This window comes from Sesamum indicum, linkage group LG13, assembly GCF_000512975.1.
Source record: "Sesamum indicum cultivar Zhongzhi No. 13 linkage group LG13, S_indicum_v1.0, whole genome shotgun sequence".
NCBI classification, from domain to species: Eukaryota; Viridiplantae; Streptophyta; class Magnoliopsida; order Lamiales; family Pedaliaceae; genus Sesamum; species Sesamum indicum.
Window position 1 is genome coordinate 4974740 of NC_026157.1, and position 21928 is coordinate 4996667.

A 21928-nucleotide genomic window follows, 5' to 3' on the forward strand; every position below is an offset into this window, starting at 1 on the left:
CGGGGGGGGGGGGGGGGCATTTTCCCATTAAACAAAGTGTGAGTCATAGGGTTTAGGCTGTCCAAATTAAGGCCCACACACCATAATTGGATATTCAAATCAAAGCTTCCAATTTCAATGGCTCCTCTTACTTTCAACTCCTCACAAAGTGTGCTCTTACTCATCTCTAATATTTATTAACTCCCGTTTATTTTATTATATGAGTTATTTAAATATTAAAATAAATAATTGTGATAAGAAAAACCTAATATTAATTATAGGCAGTTTACGTGGATTGATTACTTTTATTAAATTATCAATTACACTTATATATACAATATGAGAATAAATAGAGGGAAAAAGAAGGCGGGGCGAAGAAGAAAAAAGGAAGGGGGCAACAGGCAATGAGACAGCAAGCGAGCAAGAAAGTAGGGGGTGGAGGGGGATCAGCCGGGGAAAGGGAGTAAGAATCCTCCTTATCCGATTCAGTCTATAACTCAACTACTATTTTTGATTGGTTGAGTTATATTTTGGGCAGGACTTGGCGAGCCCCCACACCTCAAAATAAACACACTACTACTATATATTATTTTTCTTATTCAGACTAATCAGTCCAAGTAAATGTCAATTTCGATCAGTTTATTTTTCTTTCTTTTATATATTAAATGAAATAATAAAAATATAAAATCTTCACAATGATCAAGTATGGTTGGATAGCTAATTCCGAGAAAAGGGTCATAATCCTTTACAAAAACCAAAACTGGCCGTGGACTTTGGGTTATATTTATTTAATAAGCTATTGACAATGTGGACATAGAGCTGTATTGTACTTATCATGCAAATCATGACCATTTTCAATTTTTCTTTTTCAAGTATATATATTTATATATAATGGTTTTTTAATATACATAAAAGAATGTAAAGCTTAATATTATACCACAAGTTAGACTTGTATTATGCAGATATTGATCGTGGTATTCGATCCTAGTACTTACGGAACATATGAATAAAGCAACTACCAACTATTATTGTAAATATACATGAAACTCGAATTTAAAATATTTATTTAATAAAACTTACATGTTCTCACGTCTCAACCTTACCATTAAAGCAAAAATGATATTGTGATCAAGTTTCTTATTTATTTAAATTATATATGTGATGCAAATCCAATGGCCCATTGGATTTTCAAAGCAACTCCCATCAATTCCAATGTGCTCCTCTTACTTTCAACTCTTAGCAATTGGGGTCTTACTCATTTCATTTAAAGTGTCACTATCCTTTTTCAAAAGCTTGGACTCTTATTTTAATATTATTGACTATGTGCCCATATACCAAAAAGCTAATGCATAATTCAAGTTTTTCACTTTCTTGTAGGTGTGTTTTGCACTTATCATGATCATCATCACCAACTTTTATTTTGTTTAACCTAAACTATACTTATAATGTCTCTCCAACCAACAACAACTTAAACAAAAATAAATATATAACTTGTGCTTGTTTGTCCTTGTTTTATTGGCTACAAAAAATATGATTTTAATTAAAAATAAATACACTCCTCTTTTATAAAGTTTGGTGTAATTATATGTGAATCCTCATGTGGCTTGAAAAAATACATCTAGTATTCCTAAGGTCTTGTTCCGTCTAACAAATAAGTACTCTCATTAGACAAAATTCATCGAATTTGCTAATATTAATAAGAAGCCTGGATAAAAATTTATATTTCCTCCCAATAGACTTATTACTGATTTACTGCAGGTCAAATAAATCTTTTTATGATCAAATTACCCTTATGCATATTCACACTTTAATGCATGTGAGGCAATATATTTTCACTGCCAAAAGGATAGTTTAGTTAGTAAAAAATTATATGACCTACAATAAGCCAGTTGGTGGTAAATATCAATTTTTAATTAATATAAAAAAATCATTGAATTTAGACTAATGGATGGACCCATTTGTTAGATGGAAACAAACCTCAAGGGTACTAAATATAATTTTTCAAACCATATGAGACTTATGTGTACGTAGTTATACCAAAACTCAATGGGAAGGAGTGTAATTATCCCAATTAATTGTCATTGTATTAGAAGTAAAAAATTAGGAATAATTATCTTGACCTCCTCTATTGCCAAAAAAATATACAGATTCCCCCCTCTTACTATGAAAATTACAAACACACCCCTCTGACTAAGGTTGACTAAGGAATTTAAGAAATTTTCACTTTTGTCCTCATTTAAATTTCTTTTTCAAAAATAATAATCAGGCAAGATAAAAAATAATTAGAAGAGAAAAAAAAAATTGCCATTATACTTTTCCTGCCTGGCAAAAGACCCCTTACCTTCCTTATACTTCCAACTTCCTTTCATGCCACAAGAACCATTCTCCCTTCCACAAGAGCCACGATGAGAATTTCATTTGTACACTATAAAAAAAGGCGGGATTTGTCACTGTTAGGCAACAGTTTCAAAGCATGTTTCATCTTAGAACAATTTTTGGAACATAGAAGGAACGGACATTGAAACATGACATTATGTTCAACATTTTTTTTGGGTTAAAAATTTAAAACGGACAAACCGTTCCAAGACGAGTTGCAAAAAAATGGTTACTAAACCATTCCAACTACCGTTCTAAAATAGTAACGGTAAATAATTGGAACTCTGTTTGGAACATTATATTAGAATTAGTAATAGTCCTAACCCAACCGTTCCTATATGTGTTGCAATGGATGTCCCAGAAATGATGGTGAAATGTATTCCAAAATGAGGTACAATTTATAACCATTTTGGTACACCCTTAATCAAATATGCAAAAGAATCGTCCCAAATTATGAGTTGATTGTTGCCATATGAAGGGACCATATGGTGGGGTGCTGCTTGCTGCTATGGGATTGGATAAAAATAATAGGTTGTATCCGGTGACCTTTGTTGTGGTGTAAGTTGAATGTAAGGATAGTTGGGGATTCTTCTTTTAATGTTTGGAGACTATGTTGGGAGGCTTCACTTATGATAAGCTTTGGTCTTTTATGACAGACAGATAAAAAGTATGGTGACATGGATGTTTTTTTAATGTTTTTAAAAAATTATAGGGTTTATTTTTAAAATATTTTACAAATTATAGGGATGTTTTTGTAATGTTTTACAAATTACAGTGATGGCTTTGTAATGTTGATTAATGCATCTTACTTGGTGGTTGTAGGGACTTGTGAAAAGTTAACTATATACACTAGAAATATGGCTTTTTTATTATAGTTAAAAATAAAAAAATTATGACGGTACTAATTAACTACGGCTAAATGAGACTATTAGTCGATATTTCTACGAGTAATGCCAAAATATTGCTACAACTAAAAACTGTGGAAAAATATTTTGGCCTCAAATAAAATTATAGCAAATGTTGATTAACCATCAAATTTTAAATTCTCACATCAATTTTATGTAATCATTGTGTAAATAATATTGATTTACTATATTTTTAAAGTCGTAGTGAATTATAGCAATTTTTGATAGTGATACCCACGTCCATAGGACTCAAATGCACATTCTCTTGGTTGCGATGCATTTCTCTTCAAATTATGCAACAAAAACCATGCTCTAATAATCAAATAATTAGGAAATAATTCCAAATTCTCCATTGATTAGGCATTAAGCACTTGGGAACAATATCTTATCCCAACCCTACAAACTTCCCATCAAATGCTAATAATCCCAACCCCTCCAAATTAAGACAAAAACAAAAAAAAAGAAGAAAATCATGGGCAGTTTTCACATTGAATGCTAGCAACCTTCTCCCCACCATCAAACTCACAAATAAATCAAGAAAAAGATGGTTAGTCCCAGAGCCAACGACAATGTCTTCCGAGAAAAGCCTGAAATTCTTCCTGCACCACTATAATATGCCTTGATCATGATATTAAACCTGCAGGTTCCGGTGGTCGGATCCGCTCTCGTTATCGTCCCGAGGCCGTTGAACTTGCAGGCTTCGTCGAGCTGATTGTTCTGCTGATAGTAGCTGTTGAACGCATACGAAATATTCCCCCGTGCGTCCAAATTGCTGCATGACGTCTGATAACCCAAAGCAGTGCAGTCGGCGAGCCCACAAGCGTAGCTCACGCTCGGAGCGACCTGAGAGTCGTCGAGCCTTGCATTTGGCTTCATTATACACCATTTGCTGTCCAAGTAGCTCACGTTTCTTGCAGGGACCAGAGTTCCTGAACTCGTCGTGCCGAGGTTGAGGCCGTACTTAGGTTGGCCGTCGTACCTAAATATTCCCCAGTGGCGCTCAAAGTTTCCGGGCTGAATGCTCTTTTGGTCCTCATCGATCAAGCTGAATAGGTAAGCGTTGATCGGGCCAGGCCTCATGGGGGTTCCCTTTCCACCTGATATATGAGTCATGAAGCCTTGGTTGAACCGCTGAGCGTATTCTACATTGGCATTCTTATCACCGTCTGTGGGCCAGCCGATTTCGCCAACTATAATAGGTAAATTTCCAAACCCATTCTTCTGTAATGCCCAGACAAGAGTGTCGTGGTTGGCATCAAACATGTTGTAGTAACTCGTACCTCCATCGTTCACAGGTGTAGCGTTCCCATCAAAAAAGGCATATTCGACAGGGAAGTTGGAGTCTGTGTAGAGGCTTATGAAGGGGTATATGTTGACCGTAAATGGGGCTGCATTATCACTCAGTAACTTGACAATTGGGATCATGAAATCATGAATATCAGCTCGAAAATCACCTCCAGATGGCAAGCCACTTGCCGTGGTGTAGACGTCGGCATTGAGGGGGACAGTGACCTTTACTTGGTTGCGAAGGCCTGCTTTTGTCAGGGCGTCTTGAACATTTTTGAGAGCCGGGAAAGTTGTCCTGAGAAAGCTTCCGTTGTATGTCTCCAAGAAAGGTTCATTTCCAACAGCTACGTACCTATAAAATCATCGGATTTGGTTACTTTAAGTGACTGAAGCCGAAACCATCCACATCATTTATCTCCATAACATGTCAAACTCTGTGTTCGTATCTCTTGATTTGCTCTCTTGCTTTGCACACAATTTTACTTCATTCTTTCAGTCCCCAACATAAACTCGAAAAGAACATGACGATAATTCATTCAACACTTCCAGCAGCTGCTTTCTTTCGTAGCAATCAACACAAGAATCACACTATAGAACTGTTAACTTGCATAGGAGGCAATAGACTGACCTGATCAGCACATTGGAGGTGAGATGATGGGAGACGTTCTGTGAAACCCATTTTTCAGCAGCCTTCGAACTGCTGGCAAAATTTGCAAGCATGTCATTGGGAATGCCAACCATGACCTCGATCCCCGACCCACCCAGAGCTTTTAATGTGTCGTAATCAGCATCGAAAAGCTTAACTTTTTGAATGCCGTTTTCTCTTAGCATCCTCACCACTTTATCAGGTGGCAGGCGGTGAGACGACTGTGAGCCCCAGTTGGCACCTATGCCACCCACTGGATGCAACATTACAAGTAATAAGAGAATTGGTGTTTGACCCCCAAACAACTTCCCAAGAAAAATTGATATTGTTTAAACCAACGAGAAACTGATGCGCAGAAGCAAAGGAGAAACCAAAACAGAACAACACAGAGATTTTACGTGGTTCAGAGATGAACGGCTCGTCATCACTCACTCAAGTTTCTCGTACTTGGATAAAATGATTGTATAGATACAACAGACAACCGCTATCAACTGTATCAAACTAAGGCACCTGTAAACTTAAAAATAGACCCCTAGCAAACCAGTTCAGACCTGGCCGGGCTCTACACTCCAATATTTTGCAGTTGTTATGAAGTATCGGTTCCATTGGCATCTTTATAGATCAGAACTTTTAGATGTGAGGGACTTCATTATCTCTTGCATGCAATGACAAAAATGCGATTATACACAAGTGGTTGCAGTTAATGTTACACAATTAATTTTCACAGCAGCCTCGAACTTATTTTTCATGTTATAAGGAATGTGTTCTACACATAGGGATAACACATTACCAGGAAATAAAGCCACTTGACAACAGGGTGCAACAGAGGACTCCTCGTGATTTTCTCAAGGCAAGCACATTAATTAAACAATTCGGCACAATCTCTCAATACTAAAATATTTATGATGCTGAACTGGGGAGATGGAAATAGGAAATACCTGCCACAGCATGACTGATGGCACTCGTTTTGGCTGGGCTAGACGATAATCTCCGGGAATCTGCATATAGACATAAACATCAGAGAATTTATTTTTTGGTAAAGAAAAATAGTGAAAAAGCCCCATCATATTAGTGAGTTAAGAGTGAGAATCCCAACTCAAGCATAATGGATGACTGTAAAAACAAAACTTGAGATGTCCCTAAATCTCCGGGCTTTTGTTAGTCCACAACAGAGAGAAAAATTAAACAAAAAAGTCACAGTCATCTATCTTCTGCCGACGACTGAGAAATTTAATGAAAGTGCCATGTAATGGTAGCAGTAAAACACTTGTTACCAAAGAAAATGACATATCCAAATGATTTATTACATGATAATCCTACTAAGCCCAGACAGCAACTACCTCAAAACAAACAGAAGTTAGCAACAATAACTTTGGACCGAATATCAGGAAAGTCATTGAGAGGTACGTGCTTGAAGCTATAACTATAATAAAAAGTACGAGAGCTTCGCATTTCATAGGATAGCAAGCAATAACAGAAGACGGAACCAACGTAAAGTAATCCTTTATCTTGAGACTGAAAAACACAGAAAAATAGCAGCATCTAAGGAAATTATTTGATCCACATTGCAAAGAATAAAGATATAACCCACGCTAAACAAAGTGCAATTTATCTCTAAGGATAAGCTTGATCCAAGGGCAAGTACCTGCCTTGGGTTGACTAAGAGCACTCACTTTGTCCAAGTTCAATGATGCAGGATCATCAACATCTGTATAAGGCAGTGGATATTTTAGTATTCCAAAAGAAAGCTCAAGAAATAATCTCTTGAAAGATGAGAAGATGGAGAATCAAAGCAACATAGAGAAAATGCCAATGTCACCTCTGTTAGCGACAGACTCACTCCAGAATCGACTGAAGAATGAAAACACTTTCCCACTCCCATGATTACCAAGTGTCCACCCGTTCGCCCGAGTCCCTAACAGCTGAGACAGGGGTTGCAGGAGCAATCAACAAAATTTCAAATTTCGTCATCAATGAACTTTGTAATAGAAAACAAAATATAATTAAACAAAGCATCTTGTTGATTATGCTAAAATTTTCCACTTTAAATGTCTTGTGGCATTTTGCATACAAAATGAAAAGAGTCCACATTAAGGTCGTTCATTTAAGAAGCCTCAAGTTCGTACATACAACCTTGCCAGCTATTTCTTGGTGTTTTATGAAATACTCCTGTGTGTACAGCAGACAAATATGATTGAGTGTACGGTTATGAGGTGAAGAATGAAGTTTCAATTGTAATAAATTCTTTAAATAGAGTTGTTAGTGAGCTATCTCGAGGAGGGGGAAAAAAACACTCAACTATCATTATGGGAGAAGGTAGTGAGTTCTCGAAAGCACTAGTTTTGGAATTTTTCAGAAAAAAGAGAGGGGTTCATCCATAAGTGAAGTGGTTGTGAGAGTGCATAACAGAAGGGGCTCTGTTGTAAGCACAACTATTATACAAATGCTGACAAGAAGAGCAGCATTACAACACAATTCATGTAATTTTGTGGAAAGAGTATGTTTACTCTGGTAAACACATGAATTGGGCATTCGGCAACCATTTAAGCATCAAAGCCTAGGGGGGAAGCTGCTGGAGATATCAATAATAGATGATTCTTCTTTCTAATTGCTTAAACTTTTAGATGAGGTAGTCATTCAATTTGGTATGAGAATAGAGTCAGGCCAAACAAGACATCCAGGATCAGAATCTCACTACTACCCATTTATGAAAAATAGAGTTTCACGTGTAAGACTTGACAAAAAACAATACCGGCAGCATGTGAGGGGGCATATGTAATAATATAAACTTTTAAACAAGGTGGTCATTTAGCATAAGCAGTTCCAAAAACCTCAAACTGAGACTTGGGAACTGAAGTTAGCCTGGTCATGGAAGATGCAGCCTAAATTCTCACTTTTAACTCCATCATATTTACTTAATATGCTTAATTTTTTTGGGGCCGAGATTCAATTTAATGAGACAAAACTACTACATTTCTGGCTACCCAGGAACCACATAAAACAGTTGCAAATCAAAAGCCCATTTTTACCAGAACTTGGTTCTAATATTTTCTTGCACTAAATATTATTACAACATACTCCATCAAGCTCAATCGAATTCCTGCCGTAAACATTCCCAAAAAGGAGATGTCTTAATTCATCTTTATATTCTTATTGCCAAAATAGGGTAAATGCACTACCAACGATTTCTGATACAAAACAAATGAAATCAGTCCGCTCTTATTTCTTTTCACGAAGAACCCAAACTCTAATGCCTCTGGTCAGGACCCATAACATCAACTAACATAATATAGAACACTTCCCTGCTTAAAGAAAACTCGATAATTACAAGAAATGAGAAAAACCCAAAAATCACTGTTTGCTTATCCAGTGTGTAATAAAAAAGTTCAGAAAAGTAACATCATGTTCAGGCCTTTCCGGGCATATCCTCTCAGCTCCCCTTTTTTATTAAAACCCAAAAAATACAAAAACAAAAGACAGAGAGAGAGGGAGAGGTGGTTTACCAGAAGGAAGAAGAGGAGCAGAGGGCGAAACATTTGGAGTAGATCTCTACTTCTTGGGGAAGAACAGATAATTAAAGAGAGTTAAAAGAAAATAAAAAATAGATCTTGTAAAGAAAAAGAAATGAAGTGAAGTGAGGTGAGGTGATGCTCAGTTCATTTGAGCAAATGGTAAGCTGTAAAAGAGTGTAGCTGTGGTAGTAACCAGTGCTTTTCTATGTTAGCTCAAATTGCAGGGGAGAGAGAGAGAAGTGAGAAAAAGGAGGGACCAGTGAATTTTTGAGAGTGGGACTTTTGCTGTCCAATGTCCTAAACTCGATAAGATTCTTGATGGCTGATGCTGTCCTTTCTGTTCCATCAAACGCCCTCTCTCTCTCTCTCTCTCTCTCTCTCTCTCTCTCTCGCTTTTTCTTTTGTGGGATCTCTTTTTCTTAATTATTATTATTATTGAGCTTTTTTTTTATGATTTAGCTACTCTCTTCGTTCTGAAATAAAAAAAAAAGTTAATTAGATTTAATATTAAGTTTTTACATAAATTTTTTTGTTAAAAAGTACAAAAATGTTGAAGACTGAAGAGGATGAAAATATTATAAATTTCATAAAAAGCATATGATAATTAACAAAATTCATTCCCGAATTAAAATACGTGCATCACCAAAAATAATAATATAAAAAATAACTCGACATATTTAATATTTTGGTTTTATTTTCTTACAATTAATAAGTTTTTAATAGAAAATCCAAATACTATCATTCTTTAAAATAAAATATTAATATATTCTGTATCATTCAACTATATAGTACAAATTAAAATATCTAATTATTTCTTTGGTAAAATTAAAAAAAAAATAGAACTAAATAGTTGCCTTTTTCTTTCCCTTTTAAGGAAAGTTGGGATCATATCCATTGGGACATGAATGAGGTGTTGTTGAGTCACACCAACACCTTTACCAATATTGAACTAAATATGTTTTTATTTATTATATTGTTTCTTGATACTTAATCATAATCATATTAATCAGCAAATCAAAATGATGATTCGACTTTTTGGGTAGTATGGTGTTTTGGCATTCAATGTTGATGCCAAATGCTAAGTAATTATGAGTGCCAATTCACGTTACGATCACTGCTCTGTGTATTAAATGTATGAATGATTATTATATATTTTTTATTTTTAATATTAATATTATCAATATGTGTTGCCACTAAATTATCATTATAAATCTGTTACTAATTATTTATAATGATAATTTTATATACAATTCATATAATTAATAATTTATTGTGATAAGAACAAAATTATTATCACTCAATATATATATGCAATTTGAGACAACTTTTAAAATTATGACTTGATATTTTATCGCTAATATATATTTTATTGTAGAACCTGACTACAGGTTTTTAGAAAAAATTTAGTATTTTTATATTATAAAATAATTAAAAGTAGGGGCTAATAATTAATGATGTCACATTATTATTAGTAAAACGAGGTTGGTATCATAAAGAATTTGCTTTTAATTAGAAATCTTGACATTTTACAAAAATAAAATATATTATACAGTGAGTAGTACAATTAATTTCAGGGAAATTAAATCAAATCAGATGTACAAAGCACTTTCTTATTAAAATGCTTAACAAAATATGGGACAAGCATTATTTTACTATTTTTTTTAATAAATATGGTACAAATATTAAGCACATAATTTTATGTACCCTATTAGTATTTTTGGACTCATTGTAAAGGACAATTATGTCCACATGCGATTTGGATGGTCTTGTGATCATCATACAAACTCTTCTTCAATGGTTTGGACAACACATACTAGCGAGTGTGTGTGTGTGTTTTTTTTTGGCTGGGGGTTGTAAAAGTTATTGGTCTTTTTACCTTAAGTTTGGACAGGTGCAGAGCACGTAAATGATTTGAGTTGATACGAATATATTATTGCTTAAATTAATTTGAATTATTATTGGGCATAAATTTTTTTTATTAAATCATTAGATATGATTAAATCGATAAAAGACTATATTTGATGAAGTTTTGGATATTTTTGTTATACAAATATTGAGATATCATATTTGATCCGTAATCAGCAAGGTTCAAAATAATGCAACATTCAATTAGGCCATGTTATTTCAAATTAGACCGTCATATATATTTAAATAGACATAATCTTATACGTGTTTAAGTTTGGAATTAATTCGACTAGTGGACGTCGAGACATACACTACTTTTTATACACATTTTAAAACAGTTATCAATTCACTTAAAAATATGAAAAATAAAATATATATATATATAAGAATGAAAACAAAGCCTAATAAGAAGATCCAATCATGAGTGATATATTTAAAGTTATATATTAATCACACAAGAATTATATTATACTTATTATAAAATTAGTTCAAATCTAATTAAATTTAATTCTAGCAAGAATTTCGTGTAATAAAAGTTGTGAAAGCTCATTTGTGACTACTCTAAGCACAAGAAACACTTGAAAAATCCACTGGGAAACTTCCTAAGTGGCGAAAGCAGTCGGCATCTCCGGCTCCGGCGTCGCGGCATTACCGAAACCAAACTCTCCACATACTCACCGACGAAAAACTTGTACGTCGGGTAGAAATTCGTCTCCATATCAAATTTCTCCCACCACTTTAGCGACGGATCATACAAACACGCCCCACTCGGCCACTGCACCACTATTTTCCCGTTCTCAGTAAACCCGGCCGGATACCCGATTCTATAAGTCTCCCTTCCCGTGTTACGACAAGAGCCCTCGTCCAAGACTCCGACACCCCGTATTCCTTCATCGACCAAACCTCGTATTCTTGTCTGTTTTCTTCTCTGCGTGTAAGGACTGAGATGCATCACTTGAACACTCCTAGAGCCCCACAGGGTTTGATCGGAGGGACGGAATCGGGAATCGGGAATCGGGAATCGGGAATCGGGAACTCGTCGAATCTTTCTGTAGAGATATTGAACGATATCAACGAACGAACTGATCCGACGCCTATGCACTCAGAGATCCAGTACAGTCGCCCGTCGAGTTCCAGGGAAGGTGGAGTGAAGCGCTCCGGTTTGTTCTTGACGGAGAGACCGTCGCAACTGATTAACTTCCAGGAGTTTCGATTCAGGCTGTATAATTCGGCCCGTTTCAAACCCCTATGCTTTTTCAGGACTTTGTAGTCTTGATTCCGACAATCATAGCCGAAAACTATGAAGTCTAAATCAGGAAACCACCTGTCCGCCCAGGTAGGAAGAGCCCGGCACTCTCGCAGCGCTGGGTTCCACAGAAACAGCCCTTTCCTGTACAAACATATAATTCCATTACAGCAACCTGCGACCAAGAAATCCTGGGGAAGATGCAATGGATTATGCAACGCCGTGTTCTTGAGCTTGACGACGATGTCTCCACGTCCGAGATTGTGGAAGTTGGGAGATAATCAGGGTAGCAGTTGCTGTAGATCAAAACATCGGTGAGGCGATTGACGTTGTTGTTTGTTGCATGTTCAAGGTGGGAGTACACGAAACTTTGATCTGACAGGAGTAGCTTTCGCCATGAATTGTTTATGCTGCTGAATCGAACAAGGGATTTCACCGGCAGACGGTGGAGAATTTCGCGAATGATGTCCTCCGGCAGGGGCGCCGGAAGTTCGCCGGAGTTGCCCATGTAATGTTACGATCTGTGTGAAGTTGGAGTCAAGTGTTGTTCTCTGGGGCAGTGGTTAGTTATAGGACCGGAAGTTGAGATTAAGCAGGAAACAACATCCTATCTACCTATATGTATATATGGTTTAAAAATACACACCCACTTCCTTCATAAATTCAAATTTGATCGAGAAATGTTGATATTAATAAAAAAATTATATAAAATTTTAATTAAATATTTTTGTATAATAATTTTTAATTTATATTTACAAAAATATATCGGAAGGACATAAAATATAAACGGAGACCTTTCAGAAAATATATAACTATAACTTCAAAATTTATTTGGAAAAAATATAATTTTGTGTTTTCGAATGACTTTAAGTTTAATTATCCCTTTTTTTTTCCCTTCTTTTTCGAAATCTTCTCTTAAATTCCAAATCATTCAATCGAAAAGCAAAACGTAGTAACATGGAAGAAAAGGGAGTAATTTCATAAAAAATACAGAGCTGTAGGTAAGCAAACATACGAATATATACATAGATGATGCATATTAAGAAACGTAACTCTTGAGGTTGTCTGTCTAATCTAAGCAGAAAAGAAGCCATCGGTAGCAGCAACACTCATCTGGGATTTCGGTTCCAAAACCATTACAACTGTCATGACCTTCTCTTTGATCCAAACAGACGAAACCCGTCTCAAATTGATCTGCCCCCCAAGAAATCCGACACAATTAGAAACCAACGACGACAGATCAACCTCAGCATTCCTCGAACTCTTCACCCTCCTCTCGTACTCCTCCGCCACCAACATTGCTATGTCCGCCATTAAATACAAATGTCTGCCTCTGCTCGCTGATATAGGTTTCTTCGTATATTTCCCATATAATCGTTGGGGGTTTGAATTGTATATTTATTGATGGGGAGTTGCCTCCGCAACCAACATTGCTATGTCCGCCATTAAATACAAATGTCTGCCTCTGCTCGCTGATATAGGTTTCTTCGTATATTTCCCATATAATCGTTGGGGGTTTGAATTGTATATTTATTGATGGGGAGTTGAAGTGTAGAGTAGAAGATGATGACATATCTCTTCTTTTGAGGTGTTTGTTGGTTTTGGACATTAAATTTTGTTGTGGGCTGAGCAGCTGGTTGGTTTCTGTGGTCAGAATGCCGACCACTTCTCCAGGAAATTGAGTTACAATGTGCTATTTCGTGTTGTCCTTATCCACACTGGGAAACATTAAACTACTCAAATCCGTCTCTAAATATTTGTAAACAACTCCAATTATTCAACAATCAACATATATATTATATACATATACATATAAATATATATAAAATAAAAAGTAGTTAAATTAAAGGGATAAATAATAATTTATCAATATTGAAAATAAATAAATTACTTCTCGTGAAAAATAATAACAATTTACCCTCTATATTTTAAAAGATGAAGTAATTTACCTCTGAGTAGGGAGGTTTGCTTCATTTTTAAAATATGGAAAAATAAATTACTATATTTTAAAAAATACAGAAAGATAACTTGTTTTTGTAATTTTAATAAAGAGGACAAGTTGCAATTTACCCTTAATTAAAGTGGTCTGTGTGCAAAATGGATGGAGGAGAACAGGTTCAGCTAAAACAATGTGCCGTGGAATGGAAACCAGCGGAAACTTCTCCAAAAATTCACATCACTACTTCATTCACCTTTTTTAGGAAATTTCACATCGATATTCTTTAAAATTACATCTAAATGTACAAACACGTTTAATTTGATATAAAATTATGGGTACTAATATTAAAATTATAATAATAATTACAAATATATTCTTTACTTTTGGTAAAATCTACATAAATATTTTTTAAGATACATTACATTAACCCCTCTGAGCATATATTTATAATTTTGCTAAGAGAAGGAAGTGTTTGGATATTTAGATTGTTGAATATTTAACAAAAGATAATTGTATGATTGGAGGCATTCTTATTGTCAGCTGATGAGATGAATTCGGTTTGGATCTCTCTCACCATTAGTTGATAAGATAAAAAGAGAATTTGAAGTGAGTTACAAATTTATGAAACTCTGATATAAGTAGGGAATCAACCAACTTAGGTAATACATCATTTGCTACATTTCCCCAATCACATTGAACATACCAAGGATCCGACATCTCAAAATACTATTAATTATCTGACTAGTAGTTTATGGCACACTCTGCGTGATTTTTTAATATTAATTATAATTTTTCTTACTATTTAATAAATATATACAAAATAAAATTAGTTTTATATTCATAAGAAAGTGATGATAAAAAAATAAAAAAAAAGATAGAGATGAGAAAAAGATGCATGAAAATTTAAAAAAAAGGAACTACTAAAAGATCATGGGAAAGTGGGAAATTGGATTAAAAAAATAAGAAACTCAAATTAAATTATAAAAAAAAAAATAAAATGGCAAACCAAAAAAATTAAGACGCCAAAAAGCATATCTCCCCTAGTAATAAAGTATAAATGAAGAAGCACCGAATAACTTTGGAGAATTTGAGAATGTGAGGTTGAATACAATATTGATTGAAGAACTAAAATCATTGAAGCGGAGAGGAGGTTAGAGTGATTCATCCGCTCGTGAGATAAGGCATATCAAAAGAAAAAAGTCCATTCATACAAGTATAAACCAAAACACCTTTACATTTACCCAACACATAATACCAGTAATAACAACAATCACGACGCGACTCAGCCTCCTGTCTGAACATCACAAATGCTTAGCAGAAGATCATTGCTAGTGTAACTGATGATATACGGCAATTTAGCCATAATCAGAGTTTGCATTTCACAGATTACATATGCCATCAATCATTTCCTTTTTCACAAAGTAAAGAAACAGATAGGGATTATATCAGTCACACTCATACAAGTTATACATTTCCTCATACTGGATTATCAACATATTTGAACAACATCAATGCATTTCACGTCGTTGATTTCTCATAATTAAATTGCAAAGACTTAGGTGCCAACCTAAAAGGAGCAGAGTTAGTCCGTCTCTGTGAATATCACCACTTGTCAAATCGGCCGTTCATAGAAGTCCTAGTGCTTTCAGCTGCTGGACATGCTCAGACGGAAGAGGCGGGGGAGACCAATCGGCTCCAGTCATCTCACCATCAACATCCTCAACAACATACTCCTAAATGATAAACAGAAAAGGGCATTCAAAATTAAAATTAATCAACGCATTTCAATAGAGAAAGTTGCAGTTGGGTGATAGAAGCGTGTTCCTATTTCATACAGTAATAGAACCTCAAAACACATAAACTCATAAATATGAGAATGTTAGTACAGAAAATCTGAAGAAAAAGTAAACGATAAACACAAGATTTACGTGGTTAGGAGAATTCTTCTATGTCCAGAATTGTTCAAGATCGACTAGGATAGTTTTGTGTGTATTACATTAAAAGGCCACCTATCAACTATTTATACTAGTGCACCTATAAATCGTTGTAAAATTATAATTTTACCCCTGGTAAAAGTTTTTATCAATAAGGGCATTGTTAATACCACATGTCAAGAAAGTGAGAACTATAGGCTGAATAGACATTTTAAGACATAATAAATGAAATGCCATGCTAACTCACTTTCGTCAGCATTCTTTTTGCTAGTATGTGGTAGTGCCGCTGCCAAATCCTTTGTCCAACCATTGTGGCCACCAACACGCTGTAAAATATACCAATGACGGTAAATAAACCGAGCACGACTAAAGCCATTATTAGTAACAATGGCAATCCGGCTTCACCGGCACCTCCCATGCAACCACATTCACCAGCTGCACTAGCACAACTTTCGAAGCATGTAGTACAGTCTGTCCACATGCAAAGTGTTCCAGGCAAATGACAATCAGCGCATACTCTGCACAAACGATCAGAAACTGTAATGTTTGAAGCATTGAGAATACATCTCTGGGAACCAATGTCTACATCTAAAGATTAACCATGTTATGCGAAATTGAAATAAGGAGAAAATACTCCCATTCATGATATAAAAAATAACATATGAAAGCAGAGATTATTTACCCAGGATGGCAACAACAAAGGCACAACTCTCGACATGGTTGTGCTAGATCATTGCGTACTCTCCGATCATAACAAGTTATGAAGCAGCCAGACAATCCAAGCAACGCAAAAAATAATAGTGCTCCTGCATAAAGTTTACAATTGGGTGCCTTGGTCACATTAACATCAAAATTCACGCACTGATAAATAAGTTACTACAACAAGCAACTAAAGGTACTCAAACAGACATTCCATAATCCATATAAAAGAATTATATCACAGGCATCCTGTAATCGTTTTAATTATGCACTTATAATACGCATGCCGGAGAAACATGAAGGCATTCTGCAGGAAACTTTAGTTTATTTTTCCTAAGCTGATAATCAGATAAATTAACATATATATAACTAAATAAGTTATGTTTGCATTGCTTATACTAATGCTTTGCACGCTTAGAGCACCATATTTCTTGTTAAATTTTTAAGTTCCAAATGCAAATATTTTCTATATAAATGTGCAACGATAAGAGACGAGAATTAAAGAAAAATAATCACATGTGACATGATACTCTTGCATACAGAGGGGAAGAAACTGAGAAAGATCACAAGCAAAGTATATAAGTGGCTGCTAGCAGGAAGAAGGGGAACATACTGCACAAGAATGAGAGCAACTTTCATTTTGGCTAATATAGAAGTAATGATAGAATGAACTAACATACTTAACATTCCAATAAACAACTAGCAAGCAATTTTATGAAGTTCTGTGATTAAACATTTTCTATAGTAGAAATCTGGTGAAGTAAACAAGCAAATACATATTATTTGTTTCACACGGAGGTGTAAGTTCAGAGCACTCATCTTGGGAAAGCAAGCATTTTTTTGAATCAAAAGAGAAATACAACACTGGAAATGTTTAAAGATTGTTTATGTAACTATACTATTCAAGTGTTCTTGTAGCTAACATGTGGTCTGATACAGTTTCACCATGTAAACCAGGATTCCATACAAGAGAAACTTGAGAAATACACAATAAATGTATAAAAAAGAAGAGAAAATTATATTTACTGAAGCATCACTTCACTGAAGGAAAACGATAAAGGCTAAAGGACAAGGAAAACGGAGATCGCTTCCACTATAAATGTTAAGCCCAAGATATTTTACCACAGATGTAGTAGAAACTAAATTCTCCATCAAATCCCCAGGTCAGACGAAGCCAAAATTTCTGATAACTATCAATAAAATACACCAAGTATGCCAGTAGAGAAATAACCTGCAAAAAAAGAGTACGCATTTTGCTAGTCAGGGAATACATCTAACCCACATTCTTCCTCTCTAGAAAGTCTTGAGTAAAACAACATACAAGTAACAAAATAGATGTGAGAAACATAAAATAAATTGAAAAAGAGAGTCCAATGGCATACCAGCTGCACGGCAAAAAAGATAAATAGAATATCCCTAGTGACGAAAAATCGGAACTTCAATGTTCGCCATTTCCTATCAGCAATGACATGGACTCTTAAATAATACGGGGCCTTGCAAGTTGTGCAGTGAGCAAAAGCAAACCCTTCCTGCAGGAAGAAAAAGAAGACAAAGGAATTAAATGACATCATACTAACAACCTACCAAAATAGTAGGGTATACAGTTTTATCGAACTTTAACTAACACAATAACAAGTAGAGAACAAGGGATGGTCCCACTTGAGGGCCTCAGTCCTTTGATAATTTCAGCTTAAATCAGAAGAACTGATAAGCGGTTTTTATAAAACAGCTGAACTTTAGAATACGCGAATATATAAGCATCACATGAACATAGAAACAACATTTTTTGGGGCATCAGAGCATCATCTGAGAATGCTAACCAAACCACTTCAAGATAAACTACAAATACAATGACAGATCAAAACAAAATTAACTTCACAGTTATATGTACCTTCACAGCACGCCAATGATCCAGACATTCTCTGTGGACATACTTTGATGTCCCTTTGCACTTGCAAGGAGCAATAAAATCTCTACCTGATACAGAATATTCTTATTTGCATAAATCAATTGTAAAAACTATTCATTTATTACTATCAAGGGAAATGTCCGAGTAGTGGATCATCAGTTCTACCAATCAATAGGAGACCAAAGCATAATCTAAAGACATGAAACGGAATTTTTTAATTCTGCTATGAGCTATTTCTTGATTCAACTGATCAGAAGAGACAGCTCAGCTCTTACGTTGAAAGCAAGCTAATTTTCTTTCGATTTACTATTGGGAAATAATAATGTCATTTTCATGCCGGAATGTCAAACAAATTCATTTCCATATGGTGCTGACAGAATTCAGCTCTCTGATTTTCCTTAATCATGTGGGCCTATATAGTAAAAACATCATTAACACAACATAATTAAACTGCAAAGTATGTATGATGTGCGTAAACAAGGAACAAAATCCAAAAGCATTATTCAGAGAAGCCATGTCTAATTTGTTCTCAAAATACTTATTAGAAATAACAAAATAAGCATAAAGAACCAAAGTGAAAACCAAGCAATCTTGAGGTGGTGGCTTGTTTGACAGCCAGCTATTGTGGGAGTAAACGCCTGAAATCTGAAAGCTTTTAAACATCACAACTCAAAAATTTTAGGTATAATTATCTACTTTTAGTCCAAGACAGCCAGCATCATAAATCGACAATATAAATGACATTGCGAGCAAGCTACATAATATAATTTTCCTTCAGCAAATTTGCTACAAATTACGGAAAGTGCACTCAATTCTCTCTTCTTAGATACAGCGCTCCTAGGCACACTGAAAAAAGCTCACAACCGAAGCTCACCGCAAGACTACATTTTTCCACTACAATCATAACAAGCAGCAAGAACATAACCCTAAAAACTGAAATTGAGCAAAAGTAGGGAATTTTACCATCAGTTTCGAGGCAAATTCGGCACTGAATTTGCTCATCAGGGCCGGCCTCGAGGTCAATCTCCAAGGGCTCAGTGATCAATGGCGGCGGCACCAACGGTGAATCTTCAGAGTGCTCACCCTCCATTATTTGATGATAAAATCAAAAATTCGAGCTCAATTTCATACAGATGAAAACAAAAAAAAAAAACCTTAATTCTCGTCAAACAAAAAACTTCTCCAGTGCATAGAAATTGGCTGGAGACTGTAACAATTGTTTCTTGCAAAAGGGGTTTCAGAGCTCAAACTTCCATTCTCTGAAAGTGTGAGAGGTTTTTGGTTTAGATGACTCCAAGAAGAGGAATGTGTTGAAGCAACAAGAAAAAAGTCTTCCAATTTGTTCTTAACTTATGAAATTCCCCAACTGTCCCCTGCCTCCACATTTAAGACTATCATGTCCTTAAAAGGCAAATCATCACAAATTAGGCTAAAATACATTTTATCTCTTCTATTTTGTAAAATTCAACAAAAAATACACATTCTATTAGTAATCAACGGAATGTGCGTTACACGATTTCTTGAAAGTTTGGAGGTGATTTTAGCTAATTTTGATCTTATTTTTGGACGTTTTTTACTAAAATATCTTCATGGTGTCTATATATTTCACTTATGCATCATTTTCCTTATTCCGGGTTATATTTTTTGTATTTTTATCTATTTAATAAACAAAATATATGACAAAAGTATATAAAGTTTCAATGTTTTATAACTTAAATTAAAATTATAGTACAAAAATTAATATAGTAATTTTATTTTTCAAACTTAAAATATTTTATCAAGTATAAATATTAATATTTATAAAATATTATTGATAATTTAAATTATCATCTAGTTAAAAAAATTTAAATAAAATTTAAATGAATTATTTTAGATTTAAATAATTTAAATTATTTTGAAATTTACAATTTAGAAAATAAAAATATTTATAAAAAAAATTAAAGGTCACCGCACTGTGCCGTCGCCCAAATTAAGGGATGTCGCACGCCCAGAACAACATAGTCGCCGTCGCCCCCTTATGTGGGGCGTGGCGGGTGGGAGTAGGGGCCGAGGATTTAGTGACGGAAAGGGTGGATGGGGTGTTAATTTTATTTAATTTATTTTTTGAAATAATAGTTTTATTTTTTTATAATAAATATTTAAAATTAATAAACATAAACCCTTGAAAATTATTTTATAAATTTAAAATTCAATAATTGAGATTAATTAATTAAATCTAACGGTTCTCATTATAATTAATATAGATCCAGCAATTATAATAAACAAAGACATAATGGTCGTTTTATATATATGTTTTAATTTTTATTCCTTATATCACATAAACATTCGTATATAAATTTAATATATATATATGTATGTTTTAAGGTAAGTCATTAAATTGTAAGTCAACTTATTTTTAGGGTAGACTTGCAAATTTTTTAAGAATAAATAAATAAATATGTCAAGAAAAAATTATATTTTTGATCTCATAAAATAATCTCATAAGACAAGAGGTGCTGTACATTTGGTCCAATACTTTGCAGATTAATATTTTTTGTACCAAAATATTAAAAGATATTGCAAATGTAGTTTCAAAACTTAATAGGTTTGGTCCCACATGATTAATACATAAGACTGCATTCATAACGTTTTTTAATTTTATAGAACTGAAAATGTTAATCTCGTAGAGTACGGGATCGAAAATGTATTACCCCTATTCTACGAGACTAAAAATATAATTTTTCACTACGTCAAATATAAAAATATCAAACAATAAATATAAAATCATCCCCGGAATAGATTTTATATATTTTCTATATATGATGATCAAATAATTCGTATCGATGCTTATGATCATCGCCTTTTAAAAAAATAATTCACAATTATAACTTTTTTTTATGTACTAAACATGGAAATAAATGGTAAATCGCTTTACATACTAAAATTTCTTATATACAATTTAAAGACATTATAGGTATATCGTAAATATTATGTCATTTGTGTTTATAATTGTATTTTAAAATAGTTTTTAATATAAAATATCAATATGATAATTTATTGCAATTACATACAGTAATGAAATAAATTAATATGACTCAAAAATTAAAAAAAAAAAATGTACCAATGGAGAGTCATAATACTTATTGTTGTCCTAAAGTAATGATTCTCCCAACGTGCATATTTTAACAATTGATTATAATTTCAGGATAAAACTCTTTAACAATCTTTCAACAATTCCTCACCCCATATGCACGATCACAAAAATATTAGAAATCAATTTACAATCATATTGCCAAAACTCTAAAAGATTGTGGCTTGTGAGAGTGACAAAAGTTCACTCTTTCAATGTGCCCAACAAAAAATGGTGATGGCCCTTTAAATAATTTAAAAAATTTGATTGTCGTAAAATATTAAACGGTCTAATTAAAATTCATAAGATTATAATAAACTTAATTATAAATAGCCCACAAATGTAACTTCCAAATACTTATCAAGCATCACAAAATTATAATTAAATTATTATAATAATAAAATCATAAATCTTAAATAAATATTAAATTAAATTGGCGCATTAAATTAAAATCAAGTATTGAAAATAATTTAATAATTTAA

The 21928-nt window shown here is 34.0% G+C and overlaps 3 protein-coding genes across 3 annotated transcripts; all 3 read right to left on the reverse strand.

Moving 5' to 3' along the window:
• Nucleotides 3596-8987, reverse strand: LOC105176491 (glucan endo-1,3-beta-glucosidase 6). The gene is made up of 6 exons (XM_011099307.2): nt 8697-8987; nt 7013-7115; nt 6839-6901; nt 6132-6191; nt 5176-5446; nt 3596-4899 (listed from the first exon to the last, which is right to left on the reverse strand). Exons 1-6 carry the CDS (start codon nt 8727-8729, stop codon nt 3783-3785), a joined length of 1647 nt encoding a protein of 548 aa, XP_011097609.1. The 5' UTR covers nt 8730-8987; the 3' UTR covers nt 3596-3782.
• On the reverse strand, nt 11562-12364 carry LOC105176507 (F-box protein At3g08750-like). Its single transcript, XM_011099328.1, has 2 exons — nt 12078-12364; nt 11562-12000 (listed from the first exon to the last, which is right to left on the reverse strand). Exons 1-2 carry the CDS (start codon nt 12362-12364, stop codon nt 11562-11564), a joined length of 726 nt encoding a protein of 241 aa, XP_011097630.1.
• On the reverse strand, nt 14984-19644 carry LOC105176494. Its single transcript, XM_011099308.2, has 7 exons — nt 19301-19644; nt 18320-18405; nt 17811-17957; nt 17551-17659; nt 16412-16535; nt 15977-16247; nt 14984-15528 (listed from the first exon to the last, which is right to left on the reverse strand). Exons 1-7 carry the CDS (start codon nt 19425-19427, stop codon nt 15421-15423), a joined length of 972 nt encoding a protein of 323 aa, XP_011097610.1. The 5' UTR covers nt 19428-19644; the 3' UTR covers nt 14984-15420.